This window comes from Harpia harpyja, chromosome 13 (assembly GCF_026419915.1).
Source record: "Harpia harpyja isolate bHarHar1 chromosome 13, bHarHar1 primary haplotype, whole genome shotgun sequence".
Classification (NCBI taxonomy): Eukaryota; Metazoa; Chordata; class Aves; order Accipitriformes; family Accipitridae; genus Harpia; species Harpia harpyja.
This window is the reverse complement of record NC_068952.1, coordinates 29347277-29359930: the sequence shown is the minus strand read 5'-3', so window position 1 is coordinate 29359930 and position 12654 is coordinate 29347277. Positions and strand designations below refer to the sequence as shown.

General features: G+C 42.6%; 1 protein-coding gene across 4 annotated transcripts in view; it reads right to left on the bottom strand.

Annotated features, from left to right (window-relative positions):
• Positions 1-339: 339 nt before the first annotated feature.
• The window catches only part of SMYD3 (SET and MYND domain containing 3), a 446033-nt gene continuing 433718 nt past the window's right edge, over positions 340-12654 (bottom strand). For all 4 annotated transcript variants that reach the window (XM_052805601.1, XM_052805602.1, XM_052805604.1 and 1 more), the window contains 2 exons: positions 8081-8189; positions 340-1062 (listed from right to left, as the gene is read on the bottom strand). In XM_052805601.1, the coding sequence (XP_052661561.1) occupies positions 961-1062; positions 8081-8189 (211 nt within the window). In that variant the 3' untranslated portion in view covers positions 340-960. The remainder of the gene's footprint in view (positions 1063-8080; positions 8190-12654) is intronic.

The following is a 12654-nucleotide window of genomic DNA, read 5'->3' as shown; positions in this document are numbered from 1 at the left end:
GCTTTTTTTGACATTTGTTTCTGCATTAAAAATGGAAGTCAGCAGCTTTGGCAAGAACAACTTTCTTGCTGATGAGCGTGGGGAAATTGGGCGCCTGTGCTTTCCAAGACATCCTTCTCTCCCCCAGGGATAACCTCCTAATTCAGTGCTCATCTATAGGTCTCAGAGGTTCACTCTTTGGGGAAGTGAAATCCAAACCCCACAGGCTCAGAAAGGTCTAGAAACCACACCAGTGAGCTCACAGGTCCAAATCTCTCTCTTTTTAAAACTAGTATGAAGTGAGAAACTCTTGAAGCAGTAAAAATGGGGAGAAAACAGAGTAAGCAATTTCCACATAGATACACTTTTGATTAAATTTTTTATTCAATCCATTTTAATATTCAATATTATAACATATAAAATGCAAGAAGAAGAGGGACAGAGCCCTGCAGATATACTGGGGAGGAAGAAAGTCTCATTTAGAACATTGGGAAACTTATTTGATGTCAGAGCACTGGATCAGGCTTTTGGGAACCACACCTAAGGGCAAGGCAAAAGGAAAAAATATATTCTTTCTGCTTATAGTGTGTCTGACATGAGATCCTTAATTGCTGGCAAAAACTGGTATAAAAAATTGACTGCTGATATCAATGGAATTATATCACTTTGTAACAGATGAAGACTCTGTATGCATTTCCTAATACTTATTATCAATTAAATTAGGTGTTGTAAACTGATAATTAGGTATTGTCAATTAGATTGTTTGGTAGGAAAAAAAAACCTCTGAAAATTGCAGATATTCTCTCAAACATCAAGTCAATTCAAATTATACAGCAAAACTAATAAATACTAAACATTTTTGTAAAGCAAGTAGGTCCTAATGAAAAGACACCAAAATCATCAAGAAGCTTCCCAATGCAATAAAAAGCATTTGATTTCCTTTTTCCTTGAATATTTTGATTTCCAGACTAGAAGTTATCTTCACTGTATTCTCATGATGGCCTCACACTGTTCCTTTATCTCCACCAAGGCTTGCATCAGGCTGTGATCTGTCCCGTGGGTCACCTTCATAATATTATAGGCCTTGAGGAGAGAACAGAAAGGGACATGTTAGTCATTGTGCAGACCGTGAGAAGGGGTTGGTCCCTGCAGTGGGGAAGGGATATAAGTACTGGTCTTCAAGTGGGTGGCAGCTGGGGGCTTGAATGCATGGCATAGCAGAAATAGACGTGAAGCATCCCAAAGTGTATAATGATTTGTCCCTGACAAAGGAGGAGGCACTGACGACGCATTATTCTTAGGTGTTAAAGTCCATGAATATATTGCACAGATGGATGTTTGGAATAGTTGAGGAAGATATTTTTGCACTGAGTCATGAAGGCCATTTTAAGAGTGGTCAACTACTGCACCCAAGGTTTTGATACGTTATTTAAAAGACGACTGTGATGGTCATGATGTTAGTAGCCTCAAAGTCCTGTAAATAGAAATGGATTAACGCTTAACCAATGGAATAAAGCGCCTTAACTGTATCAGGAGAAACTATGCATAGCATCAAACAAATCAGTACACTAATAGTTTCACTCTAAAAAGGCATGCAGGGGAATGGGTCTTTGCTGCTTTTGCCAGGGATTATTTTCTCTGTGTGTTTGTCATCTTCTATTGCTAGGCCAATTAACGCTTGCTGATATTGCCTGTAGTGTTGCTGATTCCCTGCCACAGATATGTCTGAAATGCTCTTTGCCCAGCTCATGTTTAGATCATCACTTTTCATATGACATTTATGCTTCTTTCTATTAAATTCCTTGTGCAAGGAGAGAAGTACCAGATGGAAATGGATTCAGCAATTCTGAAGAAAGAAAAAGGGAGCTAGAAGTGCACTGGTAGGAGAAAAGACATCAGAGGTTTTTTCCTCACCCCAAACTGAGGAATTGTAAAAAACTAAATGCAGCCTGTGTTTCAATGGGTTCCTGGTCCAGTCAGCTGAAAAAATTCAGCTAAATCAGCTTTGGATTGCAGAAAAAGTATCTTTTTGGAAACAAATGTTGAGGAAGGGGCCTCATTTAAATTGGAAAGATAAACATAAAAATAAATATATTCTTTAGTGGAATGACGGAAAGCCTACTTCCAAATTCTAGAGACTGGCAAGCATATGCAAATTCTAGCACAGTTTATTTTTGCTTCAAATTAGCTAATTCTTAAAAGAAGAGGAAGGCAGCAAAAGATTGAAAGAACAAGTTGAAATAGCAGTCAAAACAAATCAGAGTATGCAAGAAGCTCTAAAAAGAGTCAAATATATTCTGAGCTACCACAATGCCCTACTACTAAATGATAAAATACCCGGTTAAACAGAACAATGGAAATGCTTTCACCACCATTAGAAATGCCCAAGAAATGTGAAATAAAATCAGAAATCCTGAATTTTTTGCATATTTCTATTTTAGCAGAAATACAAAGCTGGTCATGTTTTTGCAAAATGTTTGCAAGTAAGTCATAATTATACTCCCTGAAAAGACTACCTAAACTGTTCTTCGTGTTCTGCTTTTCCTAATTTAACATACTGAGGAAATGTTGTAAAGAATAGATCATAGAAGTATTTCAGCATAGTGGAGTGTGAGGTATTAAGCTGTACAAGAGCCTTTTTTTTTAAAAAATAAATAATTGAAAAAGTAGTGTAAAAAGCAAGAATAAGAGCTAGTCCTTCCCTGGCTGAGACAGTGGGATGGAGAAAGATGAACACTTGCATGGTATTGGAATCCCTGCATAGTGCAGAGCAGGATAGCTGCAGGTGGGATCCTGTGTATGTTGCAGTGCAACAACACATAGCTGCGCCCAGGCTAACTGGAAAGGGACAGGATCACCCTAGAGCACAGTGGCCAGGTTAATTGGCCATGGATCCAGACACACTTGGTGCACAGTGTTAGCATGCCCTGGCCAAGAAAGCTGATGGATTTATTGTGACTGACCCGTGCTAAGAGCTGTGCATTTGGATACATGAGTCGCAGTCCCAAGGGCAGCTGACCTTGATCTTTGGTTCAACTACAGGACAGAAGTCAGGCAGGGAGTGATGGACCTGGACACCCTGATGCAGGGCCAGAGATGTCCATATGGATATGCCTCCATTAAAAGGCAAAAATCCTTAATATCAAACCTAATCTTGAGATAATGCTACCATTGCTGACTCACCTCTAATGTTTCCTTTCCATTTCCTTTCTTTCCTCAGTATAGCAGATAAGTGCACCCAGTCTTTATCCTTTTGTTTCCTCAGAGAAAAAAATCATTTTCATGCAATGTACTGTCTCACATGCTGCAGTAGGAGTCAGAACCAGTTGCATCGAAGTTAGAATAGCAATGACTTCTGTAATCCCCAAATTAAACCGGCATCAAGTTATGTAGTTGTTTTTGCAAAGGTCAGTGCAAAACTGGGGATAAGTTTACCTCCCAAGCAAGGAATTGTTTTACTGGGCAGAATCAGGAACATGCAGGCTCTCTGAACACTCCCCTGCTCTCCTAAATCGCCCAGCTAACCAGCAAAGTCGAGGCTGAGCAGAGTCTTGTGGTCCGTGTGGTCTTCCTCTCAGCTAAAAGAACAAATCTAATTATGAAAAACTATAGTAATCACAAAACAGCAACAGAGGCCACAGTGTCATCAACCACATACTGTCTCCCTGAAGAGTATAAAACCTATTAGATTAGTGGTATGGCTGTTACTCCATGAATGCAAATGAAATGCAGCACAGTCGTTTGTGCCTGATTTGCATGGGGATGGGACGGGATGCTGTCCTGGTTTCAGCTGGGATAGAGTTTATTTTCTTCCTAGTAGCTGGTATGGTGTTGTGTTTTGGGTTCAGTATGAGAAGAATGTTGATAACACACTGGTGTTTTCAGTTGTTGCCAAGTAATGTTTAGACTAAGTCAAGAATTTTTCAGATTCTCTCCCCCATCCCACTGGGTGGGGGGAAGCGAGTGAGTGGCTGCATGGTGCTTAGTTACTGCCTGGGGTTAAACCATGACAGATGCCCATCACCACAGCTGCAGGGAACTCTGTGCAGATGCAGGACAGCACCGCTCCATCACAGGGAAAGCAGAAAGCAAATGGCCACGTGCCAAACTGGCATGAAGTGAAGGCTAGCATTTCAGAGGGAGTATCTGTGTTTTTCCATCTCTATGGATTGAAGGGGACACTTGTTAAAGCAGGCATAGGAAAGCCAAAAACTATCATAGTTACTATCAACCACAGCTGGTAAACAATTCAGCATTTGAAGCACGCACCTAGAGAAAGGGGATTTCTTCAGTGCTGCCATGAAACCTGGGGGGGTATGTTACCCCAATTCCTGTGCTTTTTGCCTCCACACCAGGGATTACAGTTAAGAAGGGAAACGATATTGTACCTATTGCAGGCCTTCATGAGACAAGACAGCCACGCTCATCAGCTCACGGGAGGACAAAGGTGCTCCTGCGACCGTGCCAGCCAAGTGCAGGGTCTGCAGGGGAAACCGGCAGGTCAGTGTCATACATGTGTGCATCCTCCTGCCTGCTCGTCCCCATCCCCACCAGCTATCACTCAGTGGCTGGGCACCACTGCCCCTGCTCAAGGAAGTGCATGGGTACAGGCAGCCACCTCCGCCACCACCACAAACCAGAGGACGAGGCAGCAGCCGAGACAAGGTGCTGCAGCACTCATCGGCTCACTTCGAGGAGACGATGCTTGGAAACAAAGTCATCTCCTTGAATCCAAGCCTTCCTCTTCACCCTGCCTGTCCTCCTAAACCGAGTCCAGCTCCACTCAGGTTATGGGCAGCCGAAGAGGTGAGCTTACAGTGCTGTGAAGGTAATGAATGACACCTAACAAATATTTATGCTAATAAGCACACCTCAGGACAAATCTATACACTTGCTAGGGGCTCCCATGATCTCCAGAGATGCTGTCCTGTCCTGGGCTCCTGCAGGAGTGCTGCTTCCCAGTCGAGAAACTTTTCTGTTCACAAGACAGCTTGTTGCAACTTTGGTTATTGCTGCTTTTTACAGTCATTCCAGGCTCTTTAAATTAGGTTTGTCAGATGGGGGACCAGCTCTGGTCTTTTGCTGACAAAGGTTTTCCTGATCTATAATTCCATTTGTCCTCCCACCATTACATCTTTCATATATATATATGTATATAAATTTAAAAATGATACATTGGTTGTACAATAAACTAAGGGCTACCTTCAGGTTTTATTCCAGAAGCAGAGTATTGCCTCTCTGTAACAATTCTGTTTCCAAAACCTGGCAAATGAGGTTCTGCAGGGCCTAATATACTTTTAGGGGGTGATTTAATTTTAATAGGTAACATAAAGCCCTCCATATTATTTAAGCCTTCTTTGGGGGTGCAGGGCAGAGAGCTAAACCCAAAGGGCACTGAGTAAGGTGGTTATGTTAGTGATTCATTTTCGGGTAGCACAGAGAGCAGCAGTAAAGGCTGGGCTGCAGAGCTGTGTATGAAGATCTACTGGTCTTAACAGACTGTGCATCTGATGCAGAGAGGCTGTCAATCTCCAGCAGCTCTGAGGCTGTGCCTGATTAAACAGGATTTATATGAGTGAGGTGAATTTCACTCAGATCTCAATTCCTCTGCACCTTCCACATCCTTCTCCTTAATGCCACGCTGAAATTAGTCTGACGAGGGCTCCAACAGGGTGCTATTCGGTGTCAGAGTGTATTAAGGAGAGTAATGAAGCAGAGAAGGTAATCGAGTTTCTGCTCTGAGCATGTGGCATGCTCTGTTGACACATCTAATCACAAAGGGCTGAACTGTGTTCTCATATAACTCTAGGACAGTATCTGAGTTATACTAGGAATCGCATCCTTTACTTGCAATGAACTGGGAATTATATCTTGCTCTAATTTGTTCCAGTGTAGACAGCAATGAAGGGAATCGGTTTCAGATCTCATCCAAAGCAGTGTTGTGTCCTATGCTTACAAGTTGCATGGAGAAAGAGGATGACAAGAAGCTTTTCCTCCCCTCAGCTGTGCTCCCAGAGAGTGGGAGTTCAGTCTCTCCCTGTCTCACGCTCGTGGGTGAAAAGGGGGACGCTGAACAGGGAATAGGCAAAACTGCAACAGGATTAGTTTGTAAGTGGTTCTGCATTTCAGCTGTAAAGCTGTGTCCTTGTGGACCACTAATGGCTTGGAGACCACAGTTAGAGATGCACTGAGGTATGGCATAGAATGGTAAGCAGCACCTTATTGTCCCTTTTCAGGGAAAGAGGAGATCACAGAAACCTTGGAAAAAGGTTTCTGTGTTAGGCATTGCTCAGCAATCAAAGGATAATACAGTAGCAAACTGGCTTGCAATGGGCAACTTCTTCACTAAAAACATACGAAACCCCACCACAACTTCCACCTTCACTGATAAGCAGCATTCAGATGTCTCTAGGGGAATTCACTCCAGTTTAATTTAATGCAGTATCATATTAGAAATGCAATTAGAAGAATGCCTGTTGATATATTGCAGCAGTATCAATGAAAATAGAAGCTCCTCTGACTGAAGTCTCACTCCACCTGCTGAAAAGGAAAGTCTGAATGTTTGGAAATTATAAATATTATGGGAGAAATAGCAGAGCAGATTACCTGGCACATGACAGATATATGACTTACTTCTGAATAATGCATGGAAAATAGAATCTGCTTTTTAATGGTCAGAATTGGCCATAATTTAAGTTAAATATATCGAGTGAAGATTTAACTTACCAAGACTTAGTAAGACTGGCATCATATTAAATACTAATTTATTATTTCAACATGTGGAAATTATCAGTTATTCAGCTTGCATAATTAATCAGATGTTAAAACCAAATAGATATGGGGGTTGAAAAAAGTAAGTACAAAATGCAAAGTTATCTAGAGAGTCATGGCTGATACTAATCTTATAGGGGATCCAGGCAGGAGTAAAACCCACTTCTTCCCCCCAGCGGACACCCATCCCCTTCTATCCCAAGCAGCTGCCCTAACTCTTTGCCACAAGACTAGCTCTTCCTATAGTACGGACATTAAACAAAGGGGACATACAGCTAACCTCTGCACTTCTTTCCAACACTGGTGCCAGCACTGGGGCCCTCTCCTGCCCAGCAGCAACAGGCAAGTAGCTGGGCCGGGTGGCTTTCTGCAGCACCCAGCAAAGGCAATGAGGAGGCTGCATCAGGCACTGGCGGTGGGCTGAGAGACAAGAGGGGGACTCGCGCAGAGCACATACTGTCTTCAGGCCAAGCTGACCACAGGACAATCAATAATACAAGGGAATAAGCATAAGACCTCTTTGAGGGAAACTGGAGGCAGCGCATCTTCAAGGGGGCAAAAAACACCCTAGCAGTGATTGAGGGCTTGAGATGGGAAGCAAGTGAGAACCTACATCCTGAGGACATGTTGCACATGGAAGGGGATTCTTCAATATATTTAAGATGATACTAACAGCAATATAATGGCAGGACAAATAAGAGCCTGGGGTAGGAGGAAATGAATATAAAAGTCAGCTCAGGTACAAGACGGATGGCTTAAAGCTGAAATGTAACTAGCAAAGCACGAGCTGCAAAACCAGATCAAAGAAGAGAAAGATGATGAAAGATAAAGAAACAGGAGGGATCAAGAAGCATGCCTGTTGATTTGAGTGTGGCTCACAATAAAATACAAGCATTAAAGGCGAAGTTCTCCAAACTGAAATCACAGTTCCCTGACAGGGAATAAGGAGGGTAGAAACTGCAGCTCTGCTCCTGTTCTTGTACTTTCAGTGCTCCCAGATTCACTTTGCTACGGTGAGAAGGAGAGTATGAGGCACTGAGGCATTTTTGTCTCTTTGGCTCTAATAGTAATTTTTCATTCAGGCACCTCTGAGCTATCGAACTGTAATTAGCGGTGACTGATACTGGAGGAAGTCAATGCCTGAAACACTGAGGAACAGTGACCCATCACCACACTCAGCTGCAGCCTGGGGAAACGCCACTGATGGAAAAAGCAGTGAGGAGTATCCAAAGGCATAAGGTACAATCAGAGCAGGGGGGGGGGGGTGGGCACGGCAGGTTCAGGGGAAGTGAGGGAGGGGGACAGAGAAGAAACAGTTCACAATACTGACCTGTTTCAAGGTCTCCAGCGCTTGAGGAAACATGTCTTGACTGTACTGCAGTTTGCCCACTCGCATCAGCTGGACAGCCCTCAGTGGATGGAAACCAGGATAATAGAGTCTGCAGAGGAAAAGGAGGAAAATGTGTCACTGTCAGCTCTCACCTTCACAGTCATTGCCTCTGCGGAGAGCTATTAGGGTGGGACTGCAAAGTCATTGTGAATGTTAATAAGGTACTCAGAGAAAATTAGCTGCACTACTGAGAAGCATGAAATACTGAGGGGAATTAGCAAATTATTACTCTCCATCTCAGAGGAATGACTTTAACATTATCCTGTTAGAAAGTGACGGGAGTGGGATTATTTAATTCGTTACTGTTGGATAATATAATAGCATTTACTGTACTTAGTGTTGCAAACAGAGGTCGTTCACAATTTCAGGTCTCTGGAGAGGTATAATTTTAAGAGGAAGCTTCAGCAGGGAACCCAGTCCTGGATCCTCCAAGATGAAGGAGAGGGACTGCAGGGAAAACAGGTATGTAACATTGAGGCCACTGTTTCTGAGGGTTTGCTTGCTGGTCCCTGTTGCAGAAAGAACTAGTGCTGCATGTTCAAGGAAACATCTTGGCTTGGCTTGTGCATCTAGGCAAGGTATTTGCTAGTGTGAGGATACACATTCCGTTCTTACTCAATTAATTTCACAGAAGCAGAGGTTTTCCATCAATCTCACTGGAGTTAATAAAAAAAGAACTATGCTCTCTTTTTTTCTAGGAAGTAGATGGAGAGCAATGTCATCATTAGTTCCTCTCAGGATGTTCTTGAAAAGTCCATGCTTTCATGGTGGTCACTCTGCATTTCCAAATCCTGCCGGCCCTTGGCTCACAACACCTGAATCTCACCCCAGCCCTGTGTCCTGGATGTGGAGAGCACGGCATCTCGGAAGAGCAACCTGGGGGCTGCAGAAAGCTGTGGACGTGACTTGCCTGGAACTGGCCAGCAGGAAACATGAGGTGAAGGGACACACCTGGAAGTTAAGTCACCTGCAAAAGATCTTAGATCTTTTTTGACTAACTACACAAATGAAAGAATAAAAGCCTTAAGCATGACTCACCAAAGACAAATGTCCTATTTGATCAAACAGCATTTTATTTCCTCAAGTACACCAGCAGTGTGCTTGAGAAGTGTCTAAAAAAATACAAAATTTGTCACAATGGCAGGAAGAAGAGCAGACAAGCTTCCCAAAATCTCTTCTTTGAAGAATTTTTTTGTGTGTTTACACCAACCTATGATCATAGGACTTCATGGGAATTGCTAATGAATGATCGCAGTCAGAAAGACACTTAAATCTGCATAAGTATGATTAAATGTATGCTAAGACGTTAAACGATGTAAATTTGTACAATGTATAGGAATCCTCTGCTAAGTGTGCATGCAAATGAATGAGTTATCTTTCTCCATTATTTTTCACTAATGAAAATGCAAACACAATTAAATACAAGTAATTATTTAAATGGCAGTGTATCTGGCTGTCCTTACAAATCTCAAATGCAGATGTGTAAATATCATGGAAAATGTTTTCACACCCCTTTTCTGCTGATCCCATGCAGTTTCAGTGAAGACATACAGAAACACATGGGAAGCATGCCTGGCAGGATCTCAGGAGCAACAGCTCTTTATCTGTCAAAGCCTCTCATGAAGCAGCAGAAACCAATGCCTCAATGAGAATAATCCATCCCGAATTGCCACAAGCACCACTCGTTCAGACCCCTTGTGGGTTGCATTCAAAAACGCTGGAGAGCCAGCAGACAAGAGAGAATAAAAACAATAGCACTTAGTCCAAACTGACCACTCAGGAACTTCAAGGATCTGGTTAAACAAACACTGGAAAATTATCAGTAGGTTTATTTTTAGATTTTGTTTCTGGTTATTATATCAATTAACATGGTGCTATCTGCTACTAGTTAAACAAGGAGAAAATGCAACTAAGTTGGAGATTTTGGTGTGAAGTAGTGAAGAGTAATAGAAATTTCAGTGCTAACAGCACAAATGGGAATAGTGAGCTCATGCACAACTTTGTAAAAATTGCAAAAAAATGATGCCTATACAATTGCGTACTTCTGCCCTCCCCTGTGACTGCTGCAAAGGAAGGAGTAAAAAGGTCATTCCCTCTCCTCTGGGGCACCAAAATACCAGGATGCCTGGGGCAAGGATCACAGCCACAGGAGAAGGAGCCAGGGAGGCAAAGACTTTGGCATGAGATGATAACTCATCTTTGCAGTCCCCACTAGACTGTCTCCACTGTATCCTGACAGGTCTGATTCTTTTACCACTGCTCCTTCACAGCCTCTTCACATCTCCTTCAGTCCATTCCCTTACCTTTCATCCTTTCAACCATCTTTTGAATGTCTCTCCTTGTCCTCTCCCTCCTGAATAACCAGCCCCATCCAAAACACCAACACAGAGAACTTGGGTCCTGCCTTGCCTGCAGCCACTGCAGGGATGGCAGCTCACGTAGACAAATCCAGGCTATGCTTTAGTTCAGCAATGTGGCACCTGCTAGACTTCACATGGGTCCATCAGAATTCAGAATCTGCCCCTCCATGCAAACAGGTTTCTTTCTATAGATCATACATTCATCTGCAGTCAATAAAGATTTAGGGCTGTGGTATATGCAATACCAAAGATGACAGGCGGCAATTTAGCAATCTCAGGTACTCGGCCCACACTACCAGCCATAAACTAAAGCAAGTGAAAATTTAAGATGAGGACACAGAAGGAGTAAGTGTGAGACAAAGAGCCCTGTGCTCATAAATATTTACAAAGTTGTTTTACTGAGCTGATTTATGCTCTGATCTTATGCATGTACATAGTTACATTTTGCAAGCCTTAAAATTGACATTTGAAACAACTGTTTATTATCATGTTCTGGAATAAATCTATTAAATGATTGGAACACCTTTTGTGGAAGCACATCCATTGAGTGAGTTTACTAGAGAAATCCAGACAGCTTGCAGCTCTTCTGGGAGACATGTAAGTGGGAAAAATGCTGCTGGCTTCTTCCAGGCATCTCTAGGATTCAGTATTACAAAAAACTGGCATGGCAGAAGGAACTAAGAAGTGGTGTCAGGTATTTGTGAGCCAATTTATTATCCCCAAGCATTGCTCTGAACAAAACAAAGTGGATAAATTTAAGAATAAGGAAGATGTTTACCAGCCAAGGAACTGGTACCTAAAGACTGTCAACAAGAGACTAAGACAACTATAGAGAAATACATGCTGTAAAACACGTTACAGCTTGGGAAGAATAGGATTTTAATCTGAAAAGGATTTACCAGGGCCTGAGGGACAGGAAGGGAAACAGTAACATACTGAAAGCTGAAATAAAGATAGGTCTGTGGAGTGATGTTTCCTGGCCCTTGGCACTGGTCAATGCCCAGTAGTTCACTTGCAAAGAGAGATTGAACAGAATACAACAACTAACAAGTAAAGCTGCACTGTAAACAAGAGAACTGGAGGAGGCTGAGAAAGATCTGTACATTTTGTATCACATCTTCTGCTTATATAAGGCAGCACAGCTTTGTTCCCATCTATGACTGACAGCATCCATGTTGGCCTGTCCCTCCAGCCTGCCCTCCTGCCTATTAACTGGTCCCCCCACAGTTTGGTGTCATCTGCAAACTCCACAGAAGTGCATTCTGTTGCCTCCTCCTGGTCATTGATAAAGATGTGAAACAGGACGAGTCCCAGTACAGACCCCTGCAGTACCCCACTGTTACTGGCATCCAAACAGGGTACCACCCAACAGCCATGTCCTCTCACACCCACCACCCAACCAATTTTTTCCCTATCTAGCTCTCTACTCACCTGGACTGTAACATCCTAACTTGGATGTTAACTCCCTGATCTTCTCGATCTTGCAAAGGTAATAGTGAGCAAGCTGGCCAGCTCTCTCAACGCCTTTGCTGGAGGTAGCCATTGGGTCTGATGAGTTTGGAGAGTTCACACTCTCTCAAGTAATCCCTGGCTCAACCCTTATTCTGGGATGTGCCTGGGAGACTTCATAGGTGAACAGTGAGGCAAAGAAGTCACTGTCTAGCTTACTATTCAAAACCTGAAATGAAAGCTATTTCCTAGTCTCCAAGTAGCTTGCACCAGTGTTTCACTGGTCCAGGTACCAGCAGTTCCTGCATTTCATTCACAAAATACAAGGACACCAATTTTCACTAGGCAAAGATATGGCTCATACTTTTTAAAGCAATAGCTGCTTCTAATACACCATGAAATTGATAGCTCCTATTTGTAATTCAGCCACAAGGTTTGCCTTGATAACCCCCAGAGCAGTCACTGATCATATACTTTATAAAGAAAAAATTATTTTTCTTCATTCTATATATTATCTCTGAATCTCTCCAAGCAATCCCTTGTGTTCTCATGTAAAAAAGACAACCCTTGACAAATCTTAGCCAGTTCCTTCCATTTCTTAATACTGTAGTTCCTTAATTCCACTCAACTTATTTCCCATTACAGGGTAAATAATCAGAGCTTTTGTGTTCTCTTGTGAATCAAAGCCTAGTATTAAAAAAAGAG